This window comes from Podarcis raffonei, chromosome 2, assembly GCF_027172205.1.
Source record: "Podarcis raffonei isolate rPodRaf1 chromosome 2, rPodRaf1.pri, whole genome shotgun sequence".
Taxonomy (NCBI): domain Eukaryota; kingdom Metazoa; phylum Chordata; class Lepidosauria; order Squamata; family Lacertidae; genus Podarcis; species Podarcis raffonei.
Window position 1 is genome coordinate 124,598,254 of NC_070603.1, and position 25,881 is coordinate 124,624,134.

The 25,881-nt window shown below is 44.9% G+C and overlaps 3 protein-coding genes across 7 annotated transcripts in view; all 3 read left to right on the plus strand.

Moving 5' to 3' along the window:
- LOC128409480 (zinc finger protein 157-like) overlaps positions 1-25,881 on the plus strand; it is a 218,717-nt gene that overhangs the window by 188,705 nt on the left and 4,131 nt on the right. The window contains exon 1 of one of the 2 annotated variants that reach the window (XM_053380003.1): positions 18,272-18,331. The exons of the other annotated variant lie outside the window; for it this stretch is intronic. The gene's annotated coding sequence lies outside the window, so the exon portion shown is untranslated. Of the gene's footprint in view, positions 1-18,271; positions 18,332-25,881 lie in introns of those variants that run through there. 2 annotated transcript variants of the gene reach the window in all.
- LOC128409370 (oocyte zinc finger protein XlCOF6-like) lies at positions 1,259-6,732 on the plus strand. 4 transcript variants are annotated; one of them, XM_053379782.1, is made up of 4 exons: positions 1,259-1,451; positions 3,233-3,310; positions 4,181-5,853; positions 5,938-6,732. In XM_053379782.1, exons 3-4 carry the CDS (start codon positions 4,338-4,340, stop codon positions 6,114-6,116), a joined length of 1,695 nt encoding a protein of 564 aa, XP_053235757.1. In that variant the 5' UTR covers positions 1,259-1,451; positions 3,233-3,310; positions 4,181-4,337; the 3' UTR covers positions 6,117-6,732. The 4 variants fall into 4 exon arrangements, with proteins under 4 accessions (XP_053235757.1, XP_053235753.1, XP_053235754.1 ...); XM_053379778.1 differs by having other exon boundaries at positions 1,260-1,451; positions 4,181-6,732; XM_053379779.1 differs by having other exon boundaries at positions 1,260-1,411; positions 4,181-6,732.
- Positions 9,242-15,365, plus strand: LOC128409462 (gastrula zinc finger protein XlCGF17.1-like). Its single transcript, XM_053379974.1, has 3 exons — positions 9,242-9,267; positions 10,491-10,568; positions 13,654-15,365. Exon 3 carries the CDS (start codon positions 13,811-13,813, stop codon positions 14,747-14,749), a length of 939 nt encoding a protein of 312 aa, XP_053235949.1. The 5' UTR covers positions 9,242-9,267; positions 10,491-10,568; positions 13,654-13,810; the 3' UTR covers positions 14,750-15,365.

Genomic DNA, 25,881 nt, shown 5'->3' on the forward strand with positions numbered 1-25,881 from the left:
CAGGTATTGATGGGTGAGGTTCAGGGCTGTCAGGTTCCAGGAAGTGATGTCTCCCCTGTAGTATTGGCCCCAGGTCACAGCCACTGCTACCAGAGGCTGGCCTTGCTTTGGGTGACTTGGTGCATGTGCACAGATCCAGCAGTTGGGGTAGAGAGCTTCTCTGGCCACCTTGTTCAACAGTCAGATATGAGTTTTGGTCCCAGGAGGAAAGAAGATCTTGCTCTGTGTACAAAGGAGTTGGGCCAACGTGCCTCGGACAGGGGTGCCCAAACGTCTTTCAAAGAGGGCCAGATTTGATGAAGTCAACATGTGGAATGGCCGACCAAAGTTGTTGACCTATTTTAGGACTGAAGTTGTTGATTAGACCCCCAAAATGGACTTTGGTGATGCGTGGCCTAGGGGATGCAGAGGGTCATTGGTTTTCAGAAGTCTCACGTCCTTGGTGACCCCCCCCCCCGCCCGGCACCTCTGAGGCCTGGTGTGATCCCACTTGGGGTTTTGTGCAGCCCCTGCAGAGTGAAGCCAGCCTTCTAGGTATTCTGGCCCTTCCCAGTCGTTGGTTACTCCAATGTCCCAGAGGCAACAAAATCACCATAGGCAAAGTCCTTGCAGTTCGGTTTTCTGGGGCTGAGAGTCCATTCGAAGGCATTGGCTCCCAAAGATCAAGTTCTCTGTGGGGTGGTTAGAATCTGTGTAGATATAAACAGCTCCCCCATTGTCCACCTCTGTCTAGTTCGGGTGCTTGGAAACTTCCCCTTGGCTGTAAAGGAGGGAGCTACTGTTTGCACATCACAGGCAATTTTGTTGATGTCAAGGAGATAAAAAATTACACAACTTTTTGAAGGTAAGCCCTGTTCAGGGAAGTTTCTAGTTTTGATGTTGTAATGTGTTTTTACTATTTTTTGTTGGGAGGCGCTCAGAGTGGCTGGGGAAACCAAGTGAGGTAGGCGGCCTACAAACAATAAAATTATTATTATTATTATTATTATTATTATTATTATTATTATTATTACTACTACTACTACTACTACTACTACTACCACCACCATCCCTCCAATCTCGCCGGCCAAGCGATGCTTAGCTGCCCTGCACCCCTTGGGCACCTTTGTGGGAATGGAAATGAGAAGTCCACCAAGGGCGTCCGTATGAGAGCCCCCATCCCCAAACAGGACTCTCGGGACGCGTCCCCCGTTTCCCCCGGCAGGAATCCCTTGGGCGCTGCTGGCTGCGCGCGTGTGGAGAGGCGCGCCTCTTTTGGCTGGAGAGAAGGAGAGTCCATGGAAGGGGTTACGGAAGCGAGAGAGCCGAGATGCCTAGAGAGGCCTGGAAAGACACCCCTCCCTCACCCGCTGCCGTCTCTTACCTCCTCCCCCCTCCCTGCTCGTCTTGGGAGGCTCCTCCGGATGGAGAGGTCGGTGCGCTCGAGAGGGATTCTGCGCGCAGGGCGAGGGGTGAGCCGTGCCAAGGGGGTCTCTGGGCGCAGGAGAGACTAGGGACGGAGGGGGCAGAGGAACTTGGGGAGGAAGGGAAGCATCCCTGGGGGAGGAAAGCCCCGTCCAGCATTGGCAGGGGGTGCAGAGACAGAAAGAGACGCTGCCCATCGGAAGGGAGGTCTCCCACTTGGGCGCTGGCGGGGGAATCTCCGGAGACGCTGCCTTGGCTTTTCCCTCCTGCCCAGAAACCTGCCTTGGGGAGAGGGGTCCCTGAAATTGGGAGGGTGTCCAATTCCCCACCCTCCCCTCCTTTCCGGAAGCTGGACTCTCCTTCCCCCACCCCCGGGCCAGCTGCTGCTGGGGGCTCCAGAAGCGGGACTCTGCCGCTGCTGGGTTACACCAAGCCAGGTCGTTGGTCCAGCTGGAGAGGAGAGGAAAGCGCAGGAAGCTCTTGAGAGGAAGGAGAGAGGGCTGTCCAGAGGGGGTCTTTGCTTCTGGAATCCTCTTCCACGAAAGGACAGAAACTCGTTTGCCTCTCCCTGGATTTCAGTTTTAAGTGTCAATTCCACTGCATGGTTAATTGACAGTGATAATGTAGTGCACTATTTAAAAAAAAAATGACTGGAGGTGCTATGGAAATTCTTTCAGGATTTGTATATACAGTGGTACCTTGGGTTACAGACACCTCAGGATACAGATTCTGCTAACCCAGAAATAGTACCTCGGGTTAAGAACTTTGCTTCAGGATGAGAACAGAAATCGTGCGGTGGCAGTGGGGGGCCCCATTAGCTAAAGTGGTACTGAAGGAAGGTGAGGACAGGTGACCCCACCTAGGCCCAAAGTCACACACCCCTCAGTAATCACCCCAGGCCTCAAAACTGTCCAAAATTCCTTTTGTCTTCTAAAAATCCACAGCTACAGCTTTTCTGTGGATTCTCACAAGATGCTGGTACATAGGCAAAATGTTATTCTTTTATCAGCACGAGAAGGCTTCAAAAGCTAATGAATAGACTTTGTCAGAGCAGGCCTGAGAACTGACTTTTATCTCATTCAGTTGCAACATCTTTGGACATGCTGAACTGTTCTCATTCCCCTTTACCTGGGAAGGGTGCCAAGAGTCCACAGGTTAAGAACAGTTTCAGGTTAAGAACAGACCTCTGGAAAGAATTAAGTTCCTAACACGAGGTACCACTGTAATTTACAAATGGACAGCCTTTCTATAACTTTTTTCTTGTTTAGGCAATGTCAGAGGAATTTACAAGCTGAGACTCAATCCATCGGCACCCAAAGACAGTAAATGCATGCACCTTCCCAGTCTAGGGTGCTTCAAGGGCAAAAGGCGCATTATCATGATAGACAATGCCTGTGACTGGAGGCTTTCCACACAGACATGTGCAGATGCAGACCAGTTATTGCCATTATTACTGGCGAGGTGTGTGAGATTCCCATATCTACAAACACTGTGTGAGAGAGAAAGGGAGTGGGTGCGATCATTTTTTTATAGCAATGCTGTAATTTTGTCCGTAACATTTGATGAACTGATATTGTGGTGCAAATTCCAAAACAACTAAGCAAAACCCACAAAGAAACTCACAGGTTAATTATGGCATGAGCTTTCCTGGCCCACAATTCGCAGCATTCTCCTGCTGTCCCCAAAGGTTTAGGCCATTATAGGTTTATTAGCCTCCAATGGGCCACCAGGAACTTTGTTGTTTTTGCTTCAAAAGGTAAATGTTTCTGAATACTTTGACAGTCACATATGACATAAACGGCACGTCTCTTTTACTTGTTCCACACAGGAGAGACTCTGATTCACAAGTCTAAGCACATCTTGCTAGAAAAAGAAATACACAGAAACGTGAAGGGGAAATTGAGAGGTAAGCCCTTTGAGTATGCAGTGAGACATTTCACTACGTTTGTTGTTGTTATTAGTCTTTTAGTCGTGTCCGACTCTTTGTGACCCCATTCACCAGAGCATGCCAGGCACTCCTGTCTTCCACTGCCTCCTGCAGTTTGGTCAGACTCACTACGTTAAAACATATAAAAAGCCCTGCTGGATCGAGAAGATGACCCACTTTTGGCTTGTCTTCTGCAATTTCACCCATTTACCCATGTTTCTGTGGAGAGACATTACCTCCAGTCCGCCCTTCCCTGCCCATTGCTAGGCAGGTTGTAGGCAGAGATACCTTTTTCTTTTCTTTTTTACCTTTACGCAGAGATAACTATGTCCCACTCTTCCTCTCCATTCCACCAAATTCCCAGTATTAACCACTATATTTATTCTCAGGTCTTTGGGATTTAAGGGAATGGGAAGATTGCTACTGAAATTCAGGGGTTCCTGTAGTCCATTATTACGATTGATTGAATTTGTTAGTCCCTTTAGTTTACCAGGTCAACCCAAAGAAACTTGCAACCAAACATTTTAGTGATTAGGACAAAATTGTCATTGGGAATTCTGAACCGGAGAAATAAATAGCAGGATTATGGAGAGAGAGAAGCTCCCTTTCCGGTGAGGAACCTCTGTATTTAAATTGGCAATTCAAGAGAACCAGTGTATCTAGGATCACGCTGCATTATTAACGATACTTGATCATGATTAAAAGTTGATGATGCATTACTATTATCTGACATTATTTCATTTCCTAAAAAATAGGAACATAGAAAAAGGAAGAGTGTAGGAGATGTTAAATTAAGAGAAGGTACCAAAGGCACTTGATGTGTGTTATATTCCTTTGTTTTCTTTACAGGATTTCCTTTCCCCCTACTCGGAAGCAAGCGATAGAAAGGACAGTCAGAGCAATCTGTACTTTCATTAGGAATCATGAATAAACCATTTCAATATATGGAATAAACAATGTGATTCAGTCAGTGAACACACTTAGTTCACATCAGTGAACTGAAACAATGGAGATACCACTTAAAGGTATGGATTGTGGCAAGGACATCTGTGGGAGTGGTACTCCTACAAAGCATCAAGGAACTCACACAGGGGGGAAACCATTTAAATGCATGGAGTGTGGAACATGCTTCCGTCATAGACAATCGCTAAGAAGGCATCAATATACTCATACAGGGGAGAAACCATATAAATGTTTTGAGTGTGGAAAATGCTTCACACAGAGTGGAAACCTCTATATACATATGCGAACTCACACGGGGGAGAAACCATTTAAATGTATGGAGTGTGGAAAGAGCTTCCTTTTGAGTAATCAACTTAATGCACATCATCAAACTCACACGGGTGAGAAACCATTCAGATGTATGGAGTGCGGAAAGAGCTTCTCTCAGAGTGGACAGCTTAAAAGACATCAGCGAAGTCACACAGGGGAAAAGCCATTTAAATGCATAGAGTGTGGGAAGTGCTTCATCGATAGTGGAACACTTCGAAAACATCAATGGACTCACACAGGGGGAAAACCATTTAAATGCATAGAGTGTGGAAAGAGCTTCAGTCAGAGTGGAATCCTTAAATACCATCAACGAACTCACACAGGGGAAAAACCATTTAAATGCACAGAGTGTGGAAAGAGCTTCTCTCGGAGTGGACACCTTAAAAACCATCAACGAACTCACACAGGGCAGAAACCATTTAAATGTATAGAGTGTGGAAAGAGCTTCAGTGATAGTGGAACACTTAGAAGACATAAGCAAACTCACACAGGGCAGAAACCATTTGAATGCATGGAGTGTGGAACAAGCTTCCGTCATAGAGAATCACTAATAATGCATCAATGTACTCATACAGGGGGGAAACCATATAAATGTTTTGAGCGTGGAAAGAGCTTCCTTTTGAGTAATCACCTTAATGCACATCATCAAACTCACACTGGAGAGAAACCATTCAGATGTATGGAGTGCGGAAAGAGCTTCTCTCAGAGTGGACAGCTTAAAAAACATCAGCGAAGTCACACAGGGGAAAAGCCATTTAAATGCATAGAGTGTGGAAAGAGCTTCAGTCGGAGTGGAAACCTTAGAAAACATCAATGGACTCACACAGGGGAGGAACCATTTAAATGCATAGAGTGTGGAAAGAGCTTCACAGAGAGTGGAATCCTTAAAAAGCATCAACAAACTCACACAGGAGAAAAACCATTTAAATGCATGGAGTGTGGAAAGAGCTTCAGTCAGCGTGGAAACCTTAAATACCATCAACGAACTCACACAGGGGAAAAACCATTTAAATGCATAGAGTGTGGAAAGAGCTTCAGTCAGAGTGGATACCTTAAATACCATCAACGAACTCACACAGGGGAAAAACCATTTAAATGCATAGAGTGTGGAAAGAGCTTCTCTTTGAGTGGACACCTTAAAAACCATCAACAAACTCATACAGGGCAGAAACCATTTAAATGCATGGATTGTGGGAGAAGCTTCACTAGAAGTGGAACGCTTAGAAGACATCAACGAATTCACACAGGGCAGAAACCATTTGAATGCAAGGAGTGTGGAAAATGCTTCCGTCATACACATTCGCTAAGAATGCATCAATTTTCTCATACAGGAGAGAAACCATATAAATGCATGGAGTGTGGAAAATGTTTCGGTCAGAGTTCGAGCCTTAATGCACATCTACAAATTCACACAAGTGAGAAACCTTTTAAATGCATGGAATGTGGGGGAAGCTTCACTAGAAGTAGAACGCTTAGAAGACATCAGCAAACTCACAGGGAGAAAACAATTTAAATGTATGTTTGGTTGCAGAATAAATCCAGGCATATCTGGAGGATATGGACCATTTGGACTGCATTTCTTCCAGTTGAGTGTCAGGCCCTGCCATCAGACTGAGACCACCTTGTTGGCACTGGTTGATTATCTCTGGCAGGCGAGGGACAAAGGTAAAAGCTGTTTCCTGGTTCTGCTGGATCTCTCAGTTTCTTTTAATGCCATTGACCACGGTATCTGGTTACCGATTTGTGATAAAAATATATACCTTACCCAATTCGTTGAGAGTAAAGCTTTACTGGTCAGGTTGGCAGCCGTTGAACCACGAGTATTATTTACAAACTCCTCCAGTCATCGTGCGCACAAAGTCCCCACACCTCTCACCTCTCGGCTTCACCTCTCAGAAGTCAAGATAGAGTGATCTGAATTAACCCAGAAAGCGCCACCTCATTTCCCCAATGCCACCTCTGCTTTGCAAAATACATTCCCAATAAAATGACATTGTAAATATTAACATATCCTCATGGATGCTCTAGGAGGGTTGGGAGTTAGGGGCAGGGTTAAGCAGTGGTTCCACTCCTTCCTCCTGGGCCGTGCGCAGAAAGTGGTGTTGGGGGTTGAGCGTTTCAGAGCTTTGCATGCTCTGTTCACAGCCCACCTCTTTCTCTCCAGGACGTCTTCCAGGCTCTGAATTCTTCCTTGGCCGCTTTGGGAATTTAATCCATGTCCCATGAGCCAGCCAGCTGGGGTTGGGGGGCTCTCCTGCCTGTGGGCAGCCGGCTGGGACTCTATTTATTAGCTTTTGCAAATAAAAGCCAGGATTATTTGCAAATAAATGCTTTTGCAAATAAAGGCCAGGAATGTCTTCACTGACTGGCAGCAGCAACCTGGGATTTCATAACAAGGGTTTCTCCCAGATGCCGGGGGGGGGGGGTCAACCTGGGACCTTTTTCTTGGATGCAAGGCAGATAGAATGACAGAATTATATTTAGTTAGTTTATGTATTTCATAAATTCAATCACTGCTTGATTGCAAAACCCTAAAAGTGGTTAAAAGTAAAATGAAACTAAAAGATCGAGGAAAAGTCAGCAGCATGCAGTCCAATCCTTTTCTGAGAACAGCAGACGTGTCAATGCCTATGATTTCAGAATCACAGCTGAACAATCCCCAAGAAATGAAAATGGAAGTTGACAACAGGACAAGAAAAATGGATTCTTTGCACCCTAATGGTTGCCAAGAGGCTGATACTGATGAACTAACTGGAAGAATAAAAACATGACAACACGAAAGACAATGCAACACATGAACGGATTGCCTATAGACACAGACTCTGTTTGGACATATATATTGATATTTGAAATGAATTCATACTAAATGTAGTGGGATATTCGTAGCCATGTATGCATTAGGATAGTAACATCACTTATATCTATATAGTAATGAATAGAAATGATATTTAAGTAAAGTCAATAAAAAAAGAAAAATGTGGGGGGGGGCAGAAAATAGGCAAAGGTGCAGCGTGATACATTCAGTAATTTTGCTGTACTTTCCCCCTAAAGCGTTATATTTGGTGTGCATTTTGCACCAGGTATGAAGTGTTGGTTAGCTTACTATTTTAAGAACAGCAATACATATAACAGCCCTAATAAAGGAACAAAGAAGAGACAGAAAGACTGAAACTACCTTCTTATGTGGGCAAAGGAATATTGAAACCCTTATATAGTGTTATTATAAGTAAATAACAACACCACGTCATTCTTGGCTACGTGGAAGGAGAAGTGGTCAGATAAGACTTTATCTCTGGTGGTAGCAGGAATAAAGGGGGTGTTTGAGGGACATGGGTGGTGCTGTGGGTTAAACCACAGAGCCCTGGACTTGCTGACCAGAAGGTCAGTGGTTCGAATCCCCGCGACGGGGTGAGCTCCCGTTGCTCGGTCCCTGGTCTTACCAACCTACCAGTTCAAAAGCACGTCAAAGTGCAAGTAGATAAATGGGTACCGCTCCGGCGGGAAGGTAAACATTTCCGTGCGCTGCTCTGGTTCGCCAGAAGCGGCTTAGTCATGCTGGCCACATGACCCGGAAGCTGTACGCCGGCTCCCTCGGCCAATAAAGCGAAATGAGCGTCACAACCCCAGAGTCGGTCACTACTGGACCTAATGGTCAGGGGTCCCTTTACCTTTACCTTTGTGGGAGAACCAGGAAAGACCAGGTGTGTGACAGGAGTGTGCAAAATGCTTCACAGGTTCTGCAGAACTTGGCCAATTGGGAAAACCTATCCTAGAGAACTCAGTGGGAATTACTTCTGAGTAAAGTCTTTAGGATTGCACAAGAAAACATCGTGTAAATGGGGCGCGGGGCACAGAGGCGAAGTGAGAAGTGAAGAAAAGAAAGCAGAGAAGTGCCCGTGCTTTGCAGTGGATTTATAAATAAAAACTATAAATAAAAAAAGGTCTATGTAAAAGCAAAACGTGTAAATAGCTATCTTTCTATGTGGGGCCCCACAGGAAGGAAAGAAGCTCGGAAGGCGGCCATTGTCGGGAAAAGGCTGAGGGACACTGGGCTCCATGACCCTGGTGGCGCGTCCTTTCCCACTACATTCCTAGGACTCTGCTTACAGGGAGCAATCTCCTGCCTCTCCCCCGTCCCCTGGGTCAATGAACTCGCTTCCCAGAGAGGCAGGAAGTGACGAAGGAGGACGGGAGGGGGTCAGTTGGACAGCCTGCCCCCTCTTTAAATTGCAGTAAAGGGAATCGGAAACGTGAACAAGGGAGGCCAAATTAAGATGCTGCATGTGGGAAGGTGGTGGTGAGAGCGAGGAGGGGGAAGAAAAGGACAAAGGGACTTCACCCCCCCCCCAGAAAGGGCCTTTCCTGGGACCCTTCGGCTGGCGAAAACCAAGGCCCCCCAACAAGCGCCCCTCGGGACGCGTCCCCGTTTCCCCCCGGCAGGAATCCCTTGGGCGCTGCTGGCTGCGCGCGTGTGGCGAGGCGCGCCTCTCTTGGCTGGAGAGAAGGAGAGTCCACGGAAGGGGTTACGGAAGCGAGAGAGCCGAGATGCCTAGAGAGGCTTGGGAAGAGACCCCTCCCTCACCCACTTCCGTCTCCTCCTCCCCCCTCCCTGCTCGTCTTGGGAGGCTCCTCCGGATGGAGGGATTCTGCGCGCAGGGCGAGGGGTGAGCCGTGCCAAGGGGGTCTCTGGGCGCAGGAGAGACTGGGGACGGAGGGGGCAGAGGAACTTGGGGAAGGAGGGAAGCATCCCTGGGGGAGGAAAGCCCCGTCCAGCATTGGCAAAGGGGTGCAGAGACAGAAAGAGACGCTGCCCATCGGAAGGGAGGTCTCCCACTTGGGCGCTGGCGGGGGAATCTCCGGAGGGGCTGCCTTGGCTTTTCCCTCCTGCCCAGAAATCTGCTTTGGAGAGAGGGGTCCCTGAAATTGGGAGGGGGTCCAATTCCCCACCCTCCCTGGAAGCTGGACTCTCCTTCCCCCACCCCCGGGCCAGCTGCTGCTGGGGGCTCCAGAAGCGGGACTCTGCTGCTGCGTTACACCAAGCCAGGCCTTTGGTCCAGCTGGAGAGGAGAGGAAAGGGCAGGAAGTTCCTGAGAGGGAGGAGAGAGGGCGTCCAGAGGGGGTCTTTGCATCTGGAATCCTCTTCCACGAAGGGGCAGGAAAAACCCGTCTGCCTCTCCCAGGGTTTCAGTTCTAAGCCTTAGTTCCACTGCATGGTTAATTGAGGGGATAATGTGGTCCACTACTCAAAAAAACATGGCTGGAGGTGGTATGGAAATTCTTTCAGGATTTGTATATAATAGATATATGGACAGCCTTTCTATACCTTTCTATATGTCAAAGGGAGTTACAAGCCGAGACACAATCCATCAGCACCCAAAGACAGTAAATGCATGCACCTTCCCAGTCTAGGGTGCTTTAAGGGCAATGTGTCAATTATCAGGATAGACAATGCCTGTGACTGGAGGCTTTACACACAGACAGGTGCAGATGTAGATCAATTATTGCCATTATTACTGGCGAGGTGTTTGAGATTCCCATATCTACAAACACTGTGTGAGAGAGAAAGGGAGTGGGTGGGATCATTTTTTATAGCAATGCTGAAATTTTGTCTGTAACATTTGATGAACTGATATTGTGGTGCGAATTCCAAAACAACTATGCAAAACCCACAAAGAAACACACAGGTTAATGGTGGCGTGAGCTTTCCTGGCCCGCAATCTGCAGCATTCTCCTGCTGTCCACAAAGGTTTAGACCATTATAGGTTTATTCGCCTCCAATGGGCCACCAGGAACTTTGTTGTTTTTGCTTCAAAAGATAAATGTTCCTGAAGACTTTGACAGTCACATATGACATAAACGGCACTTCTCTTTTATTTGTTCCACACAGGAGAGACTCTGATTCACAAGTCTAAACACATCTTGCTAGAAAAAGAAAAACACAGAAATGTGAAGGGGAAATTGAGAGGTAAGCCCTTTGAGTATGCAGTGAGACATTTCACTACGTTTGTTGTTGTTGTTTAGTCTTTTAGTCGTGTCCGACTCTTTGTGACCCCATTCACCAGAGCATGCCAGGCACTCCTGTCTTCCACTGCCTCCTGCAGTTTGGTCAGACTCACTACGTTAAAACATATAAAAAGCCCTGCTGGATCGAGAAGATGACCCACTTTTGGCTTGTCTTCTGCAATTTCACCCATTTACCCATGTTTCTGTGGAGAGACATTGCCTCCAGTCCGCCCTTCCCTGCCCATTGCTAGGCAGGTTGTAGGCAGAGATACCTTTTTCTTTTCTTTTTTACCTTTACACAGAGATAACTACGTCCCAGTCTTCCTCTCCATTCCTCCAGATTCCCAGTATTAACCACTATATTTATTCTTTTTTTTCCAAATAATATTTATTACTTTTAGAATTTACAAAAAAGGAAAAGAAGAAAGAAAAAACAAAAGAGAAAAACAAAAAAACAAACAGAAAAAACAATACAATACAAAATATAAACAATACACAACATAACCTTTACACATTAAACTAAACACATTAAACTAAACAAAACCCTGTCCCTAACCCTAGCCCCACACTAAACAAAACAAAAACAATTTAAACACATACATCACATCTTTTCCATACTCTATTTTCATTCCCTTGTTTCATCGACCTCCTCTCGCCTCCCTTTTTGTATTCCACTTCTATTAATTGTTTCAGCAAATCCTTTCCATATTTCTCTATTTTCTGTCATACTATAAATATCTTAACATATTTTTAACCTTATTTTCCATTAAAACTAGAATACTTATATATGCTTAACTCCCTATAACATTTCTACTAAGGCCATAAAATTTCATTCCAACATTTTTCTATTACTCATTAATTTTACAGTATTTCCATAAATAAACAGTTTCCCAATCTTGTTCCACCATCTCTTCTCCCTGGTCTCGGATTCTGCCAGTCCTTTTCGTCAATTCCATATAGTCCATCAACCTGGAGATCTTATGTCCGAGGCTCTTAACTCTTTCCCAAGTCCCTTCTGCAGATCTTCTTTATTTTCTTTAATGCTAGAGAGCAAATCTCGGGGAGACTCCAACCTAACAATGCTTTTATTCCTTCTCGACAGGTCAGCCAAATTTCCATAGCTAAAATTAAGATCCATAAAGTATTTCAGAACATGTTTCAGGCTTCCTCCAAATCCAAAGGCCCGCAGAGCTTCAATCTCCTCCTGACCAAGTCCATATCCCAAAAGTCCATTAATCCCTGCATAGAGGGATCTTTCCAACTTTCCTTCTCCAATCCAAGCCGAGCTCCGATCCTCAGAATCTGACTTTTTCTAGATTCAATCATAAAAGGCCTCAGCTTATAGTCATCAGTTTGCTTCTGTAAGGCTGAGGATCCCGCTTGTATTACTTTAGGTTCGACAACGACAGCTTTCTTCTTCTCCTCCATGAATTGTCCTGCCAAAGTAGCTTCCTGAACCAATTCCTGAACACTTTCTGTATTGGTGCTCACTTTTTGTCTCAAATTAGTACCTTTTTGTCCCAAGTTGTCAATTTTAATAGCCATGTCATCCGTCTTCTTGTGAAGCTGTTCCAGTGAATAGCTTATCTTACATAAAGCAGTCACTATGGCTTCCCCTGTCAACATTTTTTAATGGTCCAAGGTCAATCTCTAGTTCTCACAATCCTTATCTTGCAGCTGGAGATCCCCCAGTTACACTCTTGTAACAGTTTCAAAAGCTCCCTCTAGAGGGAAACAGTCTCCACTTGTATCAGTCCTTTCAAGCACAACTCAAGCAATAAAGATAGTTTCAATTTTCAGATACTTTTCCTCCTTTTTAAACGCAGAAGAGGACAATGGAAACAGTATCTTACTCTTATTTAGCTAGCTGTCAAATACGTTCTGTCAGTGAACGCTCCCAAAACGTCATCTGGCAGCCCGTTTCCAGGTTCAGAGCAGTGGTAATTTGATTTTTCACTCTCTCCTGCAGGCTCACTACATCCAAAATTTCCCCCCTCTTCTCCTGCTTCCAAGGGGGGTTTTGTAATTTAAACCGATGGAAATTTAATCCTTTGCTAAAGGCTTTCCAAGACTTTAGCTTGTAACGTCTTTGCTTCAAACTATTTACAAGAGGAAGGCGGACTTCCTGTTTAGAACCTTCCCGTTACGATGCCAAATTAAGGTATTTAGAGATCCAATTTTCCGTTCTACTCACGGGTAGTTGTTTAAAATCCAATTGTCCAAAGGAAAAAGTCAGCGCTCTCCGGCAACAGCAATGCGGCTTCACTCCGTGAAAGAAGCAGTCGATTCAAAGCACCGCACCACTCACCCCACGTCGCTCCGGATCACCAAAACAGGGTTTCCCCGTGAGTAGGGGAGGCGCAAAAGGTGCCAGCCGAATCCCAAGTTCACAAGCTTCTCCCGCCTGTGATTTCAGTGGGTCTCCGCCTTAGCCGTGGCGGTCAGACCCTGCCTTCCACGGAGCAAGTTCCTCCCGATCGGAGGAGCTCCGCGATTGCCGGAGGCGCCAACCTGGAAGTCTCTTTTTTTTCTTTTTCTTTTTTCAGTTTCACTTTACATTTTATTTACAACTCTTTACAATACAGGCTGCGTATTTATTCTCTCGTCTTTGGGATTTCAGGGAAGATTGCTAGTGAAATTCAGGGGTTCCTGTAGTCCATTATTACGATTGATTGAATTTGTTAGTCCCTTTAGTTTACCAGGTCAACCCAAAGAAACTTGCAACCAAACATTTTAGTGATTAGGACAAAATTGTCATTGGGAATTCTGAACCGGAGAAATAAATAGCAGGATTATGGAGAGAGAGAAGCTCCCTTTCCGGTGAGGAACCTCTGTATTTAAATTGGCAATTCAAGAGAACCAGTGTATCTAGGATCACGCTGCATTATTAACGATACTTGATCATGATTAAAAGTTGATGATGCATTACTATTATCTGACATTATTTCATTTCCTAAAAAATAGGAACATAGAAAAAGGAGATGTTAAATTAAGAGAAGGTACCAAAGGCACTTGATGTGTGTTATATTCCTTTGTTTTCTTTACAGGATTTCCTTTCCCCCTACTCGGAAGCAAGCGATAGAAAGGACAGTCAGAGCAATCTGTACTTTCATTAGGAATCATGAATAAACCATTTCAATATATGGAATAAACAATGTGATTCAGTCAGTGAACACACTTAGTTCACATCAATGAACTGAAACAATGGAGATACCACTTAAAGGTATGGATTGTGGCAAGGACATCTGTGGGAGTGGTACTCCTACAAAGCATCAAGGAACTCACACAGGGGGGAAACCATTTAAATGCATGGAGTGTGGAACATGCTTCCGTCATAGACAATCGCTAAGAAGGCATCAATATACTCATACAGGGGAGAAACCATATAAATGTTTTGAGTGTGGAAAATGCTTCACACAGAGTGGAAACCTCTATATACATATGCGAACTCACACGGGGGAGAAACCATTTAAATGTATGGAGTGTGGAAAGAGCTTCCTTTTGAGTAATCAACTTAATGCACATCATCAAACTCACACGGGTGAGAAACCATTCAGATGTATGGAGTGCGGAAAGAGCTTCTCTCAGAGTGGACAGCTTAAAAGACATCAGCGAAGTCACACAGGGGAAAAGCCATTTAAATGCATAGAGTGTGGGAAGTGCTTCATCGATAGTGGAACACTTCGAAAACATCAATGGACTCACACAGGGGGAAAACCATTTAAATGCATAGAGTGTGGAAAGAGCTTCAGTCAGAGTGGAATCCTTAAATACCATCAACGAACTCACACAGGGGAAAAACCATTTAAATGCACAGAGTGTGGAAAGAGCTTCTCTCGGAGTGGACACCTTAAAAACCATCAACGAACTCACACAGGGCAGAAACCATTTAAATGTATAGAGTGTGGAAAGAGCTTCAGTGATAGTGGAACACTTAGAAAACATCAGCAAACTCACACAGGGGAAAAACCATTTAAATGCATGGAGTGTGGAAAATGCTTCAGTCTGAGTGGAAACCTTAATGCACATCTACAAATTCACACAGGGGAGAAACCTTTTAAATGCATGGAGTGTGGGGGAAGCTTCACTAGAAGTGGAATGCTTAGAAGACATCAGCCAACTCACAGGGGAAAAACAATTTAAATGTATGTTTGGTTGCAGAATAAATCCAGGCATATCTGGAGGATATGGACCATTTGGACTGCATTTCTTCCAGTTGAGTGTCAGGCCCTGCCATCTGACTGAGACCACCTTGTTGGCACTGGTTGATTATCTCTGGCAGGCGAGGGACAAAGGTAAAAGCTGTTTCCTGGTTCTGCTGGATCTCTCAGTTTCTTTTAATGCCATTGACCACGGTATCCAGTTACCGATTTGTGATAAAAATATATACCTTACCCAATTCGTTGAGAATAAAGCTTAACTGGTCAGGTTGGCAACTGTTGAACCACGAGTATTATTTACAAACTCCTCCAGTCATTGTGCGCACAAAGTCCCCACACCTCTCACCTCTCGGCTTGACCTCTCAGAAGTCAAGATAGAGTGATCTGAATTAACCCAGAAAGCGCCACCTCATTTCCCCAATGCCACCTCTGCTTTGCGAAATACATTCCCAATAAAATGACATTGTAAATATTAACATATCCTCATGGACGGTCTAGGAGGGTTGGGACTTAGGGGCAGGGTTATGCAGTGGTTCCACTCCTTCCTCCTGGGCCGTGCGCAGAAAGTGGTGTTGGGGGTTGAGCGTTTCAGAGCTTTGCATGCTCTGTTCACAGCCCACCTCTTTCTCTCCAGCACGTCTTCCAGGCTCTAAATTCTTCCTTGGCCGCTTTGGGAATTTAATCCATGTCCCATGAGCCAGCCAGCTGGGGTTGGGGGGCTCTCCTGGCTGTGGGCAGCTGGCTGGGACTCTATTTATTAGCTTTTGCAAATAAAAGCCAGGATTATTTGCAAATAAATGCTTTTGCAAATAAAGGCCAGGAATGTCTTCACTGACTGGCAGCAGCAACCTGGGATTTCATATAAGGGTTTCTCCCAGATGCCGGGGGGGGTCAACCTGGGACCTTTTTCTTGGATGCAAGGCCGATAGAATAACAGAATGATATTTAGTTAGTTTATGTATTTCATAAATTCAATCACTGCTTGATTGCAAAACCCTAAAAGTGGTTAAAAGTAAAATGAAACTTCTGGGTTGGCGCCTGCGGCAATGGCGGAGTTCCTCCGATTGGGAGGAATTTGCTCCGTGGAAATCAGGGTCTGACCGCCACGGTGAAGGCGGAGACCCACTAAAATCACAGGTGGGAGAAGCTTGTGAACTTGGGATTTGGCTGGCACCCTTTGCGCCTCCCCTGCTCGCGGGGAAACCCAGTTTTGGGGATCCGGAGCGACGTGGGGTGAGTGGTGCGGTGCTTTGAATTGACTGATTTTTTCACGGAGTGAAGCCGCATTGCTGTTGCTGGAGAGCGCTGACTTTTTCCTGTGGACAATTTGACTTTAAACAACTACCCGTGAGTAGAACGGAAAATTGGATTTACAAATGTCTTAATTTGGTACCAAAACGGGAAGGTTTCAAACAGGAAGTCCGCCTTCCCTTTTTGTAAATAGATTGAAGCAAAGAAGCTGCAAGCTAAGGTCTTGGAAAGCTTTATGTAAAGGATTAAATTTCCATCGATTAAAATCATTAAACCCCCCTTGGAAGCAGGAGAAGAGGGGGAAAATTTTGGATCGTGTAAGCCTGCAGGAGAGAGTGAAAAAATTAAATTACCACTGCTCTGAACCTGGAAACGGGCTGCCAGTAGATTGACGTTTTGGGATAGTTCATTGACTGTGAATAGAACGTATGTTGACAGCTAGTCAAATAAGAGAAATATATTGTTTCCATTCTCCTCTTCTGCGTTTAAAAAGAAGGAAAAGTAACTGAAAATTGAAACAAATTTTATTTTTTGAACTGTGCTTGAAAGGATTGATACAAGTGGAGACTGTTTCCCTCTAGAGGGAACTTTTGAAACTGTTACAAGAGTGGAGCTGGGGAATCCAGCTGCAAGATAAGAACTGTGAGAATCAGGGATTGACCTTGGACCATTTAAGAATGTCGACAGGAGAAGCCATAGTGACTGCATTATGTAAGATAAGCTATTCGTTGGAACAGCTTCACAAGAAGACGGATGTTATGATTACTAAAATTGATAACTTGGGACAAAAAGTGAGCACCAACACAGAAATTATACAGGATTTGGTACAGGAATCTACTTTAGCAGGACAAATTGTGGAGAAGGAGAAGGTTGTTGTTGTCGAACAAGTGGGAGCCTCAGCCTTACAGAAGCAAATTGAGGACTATAAGTTGAGGCCTTTTATGATTGAATCTAGAAAAAGTCAGATTTTGAGGATCGGAGCCCAGCCTGGACTGGAGAAGGAAAGTTGGAAAGATCCCTCTATGCAGGGATTAACTGACTTTTGGGACATGGACTTGGGTCAGGAGGAGATTGGAGTTCTGGGGGCCTTTGGATTTGGAGGAATCTTGAAACATGCCCTGAAATACTTTATGGATCTTAGCTTTAACTATGGAAATTTGGCTGACCTGTCGAGAAGGAATAAAAGCATTGTTAGGTCAGAGTTTCCCCGAGATCTGCTCTTTAGCATCAAAGAATATGAAGAAGACCTGCAGAAGGGACTTGGAAAAGAGTTAAGAGCCTCGGACATAAGATCTCCAGGTTGATGGACTGTGTGGAGTTGACGGAAGTGACTGGCAGGGTCCGAGACCGGGGAGAGGAGATGGTGGAAGAAGATTGGAAAATTTAAAGTCTATATATAGAAATACTGTAAAATTAATGAGCGATAGAAAAATGTTGGAATGTTTTTTTGTTTTTTTATGGCCTTAGTAGAAATGTTATAAGGAGTTAAGCTTAAATAAGTATACTAGTTTTAATGGAAAATAAGATTAAAAATACGTTAAGACATTTATATGACAGAAAATAGAGAAAGATGGAAAGGAATTGCTGAAACAATTAAAAGAAGTGGAATACAAAAAGGGAGGTGAGAGGAGGTCGATGAAACAAGGGAATGAAAGATAGAGTATGGATGCTTTTAAATTGTTTTTGTTTGTTTTGTTTAGTTTAATGTGTTTAGTTTAATGTGTTACGGTTGTGTTCTGTATTGTTTATATTCTGTATTGTATTGTTTTTTTCCCTTTTTTCCTTTTTTTCTTCTCTTGTCTTTTTTTTCTTTTTCTTCTTTGTAAGCTTTAAAAGTAATAAATATAATTTTTTTTTAAAAAAAGTAAAATGAAACTAAAAGATCGAGGAAAAGTCAGCAGCATGCAGTCCAATCCTTTTCTGAGAACAGCAGACGTGTCAATGCCTATGATTTCAGAATCACAGCTGAACAATCCCCAAGAAATGAAAATGGAAGTTGACAACAGGACAAGAAAAATGGATTCTTTGCACCCTAATGGTTGCCAAGAGGCTGATACTGATGAACTAACTGGAAGAATAAAAACATGACAACACGAAAGACAATGCAGTGGATTTCTAAATAAAAGCTACAAATAAAACATGGTCTGTTCACAAGGAAAATATTTAAATAGCTACCTTTCTCGGTCAATGAACTCCTAGAGAGGCAGGAAGTGACGGAGCAGGGTGGGGTGGGGGTAGAGGCAATGTTGGAGGGGGTGGGGTCTCCATGCACACCCCCGGAAGAGAAGGAGGCCTGCAAAGGAGGAGGGGAAAGGTGCAACTTTTCGGGAAGGGGAGATTTGGGGTGCAGGGAGGGAGAAGAATTTGCTTTTCCTGCCCCTGAATCTACAAAGGGGGGAGGGGGAAAGGCGAGGGGGGTGAAAGCAAGGAAGGGCTCCCCCCTTTCCCTCTGGGAATCAGGAGAGGCGATCTGCAATCGGCTGCAAAGGGGGGGGTCCTCTTCCTCAAACAAGGTTTGCATTGCAGGATGAACCCCAGAATCCTAATCTACCGCCCCCTGCCTCAGTCGGGATCATGAAAGGATAGGAGCCAACTCATAGGGGCCCGAGGGGTCTTCTCCCCTCCCCATAAGATGTTTGGAAGAGCTGCCCCCACTATTTTATTCAAGTTGGCATCCCTGTATGGGGCGGGGGGGGGAGATATGGAGGGTGGGAGGGAGTCTAACTTGGTGCAGGGGAAGCAGCTGGAGAACAGAGTCGCCTCTGGATTGGGAGAGAGGGGGGAGATTTCGAATTGGGTGGGGGGTGAGAGATGGACAGTGTCAAGGGAAAATCGGCCTCCGAAGCTTCCTGAGTAAGAAAGAGGCTGATGTGAGAAGGAAGGGGGAGGCCCCCCAGCTCCCCTTTCAGAAATCCTAGTCTGGCCGGCTGAGGTTGCTTTGGCACAAAGGAAAGAGCCCTGTTGGTTTCCCATGTTGGGGGGGCGTTGCTGTGCTGCTTTTCTGCCCCAAAACTGGAGGGAAGAGGTGCATTTTCCATTTCCTGAAGCATGAAAAAGCACCTTGTCAGTTTCCCTCCTGCTTGGCAAGGGAAATGGGCCCATGGATGGCAGGATTTGAAAGTGATCAAGGTCTCAGGAGCCCTTTAAAAAAGCTCCAATGGAAAGATTGGAGGAATTAAAGAAATGCCCCCTGGCCAGCTGGACTTGGGGGAAAGAGAAGGGGAGGTATGAGTTTTTGAGGCTCCTTTCCAAAAAGAGGCTTCTACAGACATCCTCTTGGGACTTTGTCGGGAAGGAGAATCAAAGCCCCCAGGGGTGGGAGATCTGGCCTGCCTTGCAGGATTGGCCAAACTCAGAGGTGCTGAGGGACTTTCTCTGCTGGTTCTGCCAGTCTCCCTCCTGCCTGGCCTCGTCCCCATCCAGGTTGCCAGGAGGGCCTTTATAATACTGTGGGTGTTCTACAGTGGGGAAAATTGTGGAAAGAAGATATGAAATTTACTATGTGTTATATATTGAAAGAAAATTACCTCAAAATTCAACATAGATGGTATTTAACACCTGAAAGAATAGCAAAAATGAATAAAAATTGTAGCGATGTCTGCTGGCGATGCAACACTGGAAAGGGTACTATGATACATATATGGTGGAATTGTTTATGTCACGGCAAAATGGCCGCTGTTTCTTTAATGCGAATAAAGCTGGGTCAGCATGACTCAGCGGCTTGCAGCAGGTTGTATATATATAGTGAGAAATGTTAGTTTGGTGCTGAGGCTGGTGTTTGGGTTGGTTGGTTGATTGGTGCTGGTGTGTATAGTTGTTCAGTCGTGTTTTGCACAAACACTTTTAAGAATAAAACTCTGCAAGGATATTCTCGTGGACTCTCTTATGCAGACAAGGGTCCGAGGACCAGGCTGAAGAGACAAAGGGAGGTCAGAACCCTTTCCTTCTTTTTTTTTTTTTTGCTTTTTACAAACACTGACAGGTTATGGGCCCAGTGTTTCTGAGCATGTGCAGAGTGCAAAATGACTGACAGCATCTGAGCAGGGAGCTGGTGAGTCCTGGTGGTGTATGGAGCCAGTGGCTGTGTGTTGGAGCAGTTGATGGCAAGCTGTAACTGTCTGCAGCGACGCTGGAGCGGCTAGGATATGAGGATCAGGAAAGCACTCAGCGTCGGCTACTGGAACAGTTTGAACTGCTAGAGGACCACAGTAGGCGACTCACAGAGCGGCTACATCAGTTGCAGAGCCAGGCGGGACCTGAGGGTCAACAGAGGCAGCAGCTAGAAGCCTGTGAGTGCCAGCCAGGACCATCTAGTTGGACTCTAAAAAGAGAGTCAGGAGAGATTGCTCAGGCCCTACAGAAGGGGCTCAGCAAGCACCAGCAGAGATGGCAAATTTCCAGTCTTCCCAAGTTGTAAATATTGGGGGAGGCATCCCTTTTGAACTTCTCTCAGAGAGCAACTGGCTGAGTTGGTCAATTAAAATGCAGCAGTTGTTAAGGAGAGATGGACTATGGGACTGTGTTGAAACTGAGGTTTTGAGACGGGACTCTGCTGAGAAAAAACGGCTGGATGAAAGGGCTCGTGCCCAAATTATGCTGTGTTTGAGCAACTCTCAGTTATTGCATGTAGCAAATGCCAGCACAGCGTTTGAGTGCTGGAATTTATTAAGGGCAATGCATGTCAGAGAAACTGCTGGAACTATAATTTCTCTGACCAGAAGGCTGTTCAGGACTGTTATGAAAGAAGGTGAGAGTTTGGCAACTCATCTTCAAACGCTGAAATCTCTGTTTCTTCAACTACAGCAGAGAGGTAAGCGTTATGATGAGACTGACCAAACCTACATTATCCTTTCAAGTTTGCCTGAAAGCTGGTTGCCCGTAATTAACAGCATGGAGAGTATGCGTCCCCGAGATCTGACCCTTGAGTATGTGGTTGGAAGATTGACCGAAGAAGCAGAAAAAGGTCAGATAGACGGGCTGAACTCCAAGAACGGAGGAGTTACAGCCGAGGGGGCCAGCAGCAGAATCTGCCAATGGAGCAACGCCAAGGTTTGGACTTGGCCATGGCGGTGAGGAGGTGCTATAGATGCAACCAACCCGGGCATCTCCAACGTCAATGCAGGGCTAGACTTCCAGGAGACGACGTGGAGCAGAGACAGCAATCGACGCAGAAATGTAAGCAGAAGGGGTTCTCTTCAGGGAAGAAGAACACGCGTTCTGCTCAGTTTGTGTCTGCATTTTCTCGAGAGGAGAGGAAGATACCTCGAGGAACATGGTTGCTGGACTCTGGGAGTAGCAGGATTATCTGCAACAGTCGGAAGGACTTTAAGACCCTGGAGAAGCCAGCCGATGGAAAAGACTCAATCTATCTTGCTGATGGTCGTAGAAGCAAGATTGATGGCCAGGGAACATGTTTCCTGCAGGGCTTCAACACTACTCTACCAGAGACTCTGTTTGTCAGCAGTTTGGACTATTGTTTACTGTCTGTAAGCTGTTTGATTAATGCAGGGTATAGTGTTAAGTTCACGCAGGATGGCTGTCTGATAAAGAATGGAACTCAGGTATGTGGCCATGCAAAGTTGGAAAATGGGTTATATGTAATGCAGAACAAGCCTGTTAAAGCAGCCCAGGTGGTTCAGGATAATTTGCCAGTTCATAAGGGGTGTGTACATGAACTGAACAGAAAACTGGGTCACGCCAATTTCCGTGTGCTTTCAGAGATGCAAAAGGTGTGCAAGAACCTAAAAGTAAATAGCTGTAACTGTTTCCTAGATTGCAATGTATGTAAAATGGCCAAATCTAAGAGGAACCCTGTGGCTTCTAAAAGTGACAGAGTATCTAAAGAGGTTTTAGAACTTGTCCATTGTGACGTGATATGCCCTTTTCCACAGAAGACTGAAGGGGGCGCCATATATGCTTTTCTGGTAATAGATGATAAATCACATTTTAGTTGGTTGTTCTTGTTAAAGCAGAAATCTGAGTGTTTCCCCACATTCAGAGAATGGGTTGCCCAAGCTGAAAAGCTCTTTGCTCGCCCTGTTGTGCAGTTGCAAACAGATAGGGGTGGAGAATTTCTGAACAAACAATTTGGGGCATGGTTGCGGCGTAAGGGGATCACTCATCGTTTGACTAACCCTTATAGCCCTGCTGAAAATGGTCTGTGTGAAAGACGTGGGGCTGTAATACAGTCAGTAAAGGACTGCCTGCTAGTGGATGCAGGATTAGGTCACAACCATAGGCTGTGGGGCAAGGCTCTTCTTACAGCAAACTTTTTGATTAATAGAACCTGGTCAAGCTCTATAAAAGATATTCCCTATCGTGTGTTGTTTGGGAAAGAACCAGAGTGGACAATGCTCCATAACTGGGGTGCTTGGGCACATGTAAATATCCCCAAAGCTCAGCGCCAGAAAGGGGGCGCTAGAGCGCAGAGACTGCGGTTTGTGGGATATCAGTCCTATGGCAAAGGGTGGCGTTTCAATTTACGCCCAGGACGCGTGGTTCTGTCACGAAGCGCAGACTTTGCTGACCAGGACAGATGGGCTGCGATCCATGCCAACCCAGATTGCCTACTGCCCCTGCAAGTAAGAGAAGAGGCTTCTTCTCAGCCATTGGCAACACAGGAGCAGGAGGAGGAGGAGGCACAGATTTCCCCAAAAGATGTGGCAATAGATAATACTTCTCTAGAGGAAGAGGAAGAAGAGCCAGAGATAAGGTGGGAAGAAGAAGTAGTTGTGCCTAGACACTCCCAACGTTCAAACAAGGGTGTACCTCCTCAGCGTTTGACCCTAGGAGGAGTGAGAGTATGCAATGTGAGTTGTGTGGAACCACAAAGTTATAATGAAGTCTTAGACTTACCTCCTGGGGAACGTGCTTTGTGGGAACAAGCTATGAAAGAAGAAATGGACTCTTTTAAACGTAACAAAGTGTTTGAGGCCATAATGCCACCACCTGGTGGCAGAGTGGTGTCATGCAAGTGGGTTTACAAGAGAAAAACCCTTGCATCTGGAGAACCACGTTTTCGAGCCAGATTAGTAGCCAGAGGGTTCACTCAGATTAAAGGGGAGAGTTATGATGAAGTGTTTTCTCCCACTGTAAAGAGTGAAACTTTTCGTTTAATGCTTTCCATTGCTGCTGTAAGACAACTAGCAGTGCACCATTTTGATGTTGATGCTGCATATCTGCATGCAAATTTAGACCATGAAGTGTTAATGAGACAACCCCCTGGGTTTGAAGAGGGGAATGGTGCAGTCTCGCGTTTGAAAAAGGCTGTTTACGGTCTCAAACAAAGTGGAAGGTGTTGGAACCAGTGTTTAAATGAAGCCCTTGTAAAACTTGGTTTTAAAAGGAGTGTGGCTGATCCATGTCTGTACACCAAGGGGACAGGCAACAAATATCTAATGCTCTTAGTCTTTGTTGATGATTTGCTTGTGGCAGGGAGTTCCACAGATGAGATCCAGAAGCTCACAAGTCAACTGGAGAAGAGGTTTAAGCTTAAAGCCTTAGGGCCTGTAAGCAATTACTTGGGAGTAGAAGTAAGGCAGGAAGCAGATGGAAGCTTCCTATTGAGCCAGAAAGAGAAAATTCTTCATTTGATAGAGCAGTTTGGCATGGAAAACTGCAAGCCAGTTCCGACTCCCATGACACCAGATTTCCCAAAGACAGTGTGTGATGATGAATTTGATCAGCCTGAGTTGTATCACTCAAAAATAGGATCACTGTTGTATTTAAGCCAGTGGTCAAGGCCAGACATTGCATGTGCTACAAATGTTCTGAGCCAACGTGTATCTAAACCCAGTACTGCTGATTGGTGTGCTTTGAAAAGGCTTATCAGATATCTAAAGGGGACATTAAATGTATGTTTGAAGATATCTAGTACACAAGATGAAAAACTAGAAGTATTTGTTGATGCGGACTGGGGAAGCTGTGTAGCTACCAGAAAATCTACAAGTGGAATGGTTATGATGTTTGCCAATTCCATAATTGGATGGAGGTCAAAGAAACAAGGATTTGTTGCGACCTCATCCTGTGAGGCAGAATATGGGAGCCTATCGCTAGCATGCAACGAAATCTTGTGGTTTATACATATACTAAAAGATCTAGATTGTAAAGTAGATTAGCCTATCCAAGTGTATGAAGATAGCCAATTGTGCATTGCATTAGCGGGCTCAGAAATAATGAAATCCGCATCAAAACATATTGCTATCCGTCATGCGAATGTTAGAGATTGTGTACAGAATGGGGTAATCAAACTGGAGTATTGTCAATCACAAGATAATATTGCTGATTTGTTTACTAAGCCTTTGCCAGCAACATGGCATAATGAATTAATGACAAAACTGGGTTTATGTATATAATGTATGTATGTATTGTTTCTGTTGGGGTTTTTCACATTTAAGAAACAGAAGGGGTGTCATGGCTAAAATGGCCGCTGTTTCTTTAATGCGAATAAAGCTGGGTCAGCATGACTCAGCGGCTTGCAGCAGGTTGTATATATATAGTGAGAAATGTTAGTTTGTTGCTGAGGCTGGTGTTTGGGTTGGTTGATTGGTGCTGGTGTGTATAGTTGTTCAGTCGTGTTTTGCACAAAGACTTTTAAGAATAAAACTCTGCAAGGATATTCTCGTGGACTCTCTTATGCAGACAGGGTCCGAGGACCAGGCTGAAGAGACAAAGGGAGGTCAGAACCCTTTCCTTTTTTTTCTTTTTTCTTTTTACAAACACTGACAGTTTAAACATCAAACAATTTTGGGAAATAATATATAACGAAATGAAAAAAATGTTCAGATATTCATTTAGGAAAACACCAGAAGGTTTTCTATTGGGAATAGTACCAGGAAGCCTAAAGGAAGAAGACAAGACCTTATATTTATACGCAACAGTAGCCGCAAGGCTATTGATCGCAAAAACTTGGAAAAGTGGTATTGTACCGACAAAAATAGAGTGGCTTGCCAAATTATTGGAGTACTACAATATATCCAAAACAATGGGAGAAATTGGAAGGATCTCAAATGAGAAGATAGATAGGAACTGGAAGGTGTTTAAAAGATACTTGCAAAACTATATCGAAAAATCAGAACTCCTATTAGAATAAACAAGTTCCGTTTCAAATACTGAAATACTAAATAAGATGGATAACAATGTGTAATAGAAAAAGAAGTATGAAATTAGGTTAAAGGTGTGTGAAATAAAGTAATAGAAGTGGAAAGAAATTGCAGTTGAGTAGATTGGAAGTCTAACACAAAGGTGGGGTGAGGGGTGCTGGATGGTGATGGGAAAAGGAATTATTTGTGGGATTGAGTGTAAGTATGTTTGAACACTTAAGGATTGTATGAAATGTATGTTTGTATGCTTGTATATCTGTAATATATGTGGATTAATGATGAATTATTTTAACAATAACAACTTTAAAAAAAATACTGTAGGTGTTCTAAACCCCACCACCTGGGCAATGCTCACACCAGAACCCTGCAAGGTGGGCCAGAATGACAGCCTGTTCCGTGTTTGGAACAGGGGTGGAGACCATTATCCAGCCTGAGGGCCATATTCGCTCCTGAGCAGCCTTCCAGGGGCCACTTTCCATTGATGGGCAGGACAGAGGACAGAGTTGGTGGGGCTATGGGGCTGACTCTGAGCTTTGTCCAGGAGCTGCCTGCCTTCCAGGGATTTTTCCCAGTCCCACAAAAAAACCTCAGGAGGCAGCTGGGAAGCGTTGGGAAGAGGGTGTAGCACTGGGGAAGTTCCTGAGGGCGAGAGAGAGAGAGAGAGAGAGAGAGAGAGAGAGAGAGAGAGAGAGAGAAAGGACTTGAGGACCAATTTAGCCCCTGGGTCTGAGGTTCCACACCCTGCCGTTTGGGTGCTGGGCTT

Excerpts from the sequence above, each read along its gene's own strand:
- LOC128409370 (XM_053379778.1), top strand. The coding sequence starts at position 4,338 with ATGGAGATACCACTTAAAGGTATGGATTGTGGCAAGGACATCTGTGGG.
- LOC128409462 (XM_053379974.1), top strand. The coding sequence starts at position 13,811 with ATGGAGATACCACTTAAAGGTATGGATTGTGGCAAGGACATCTGTGGG.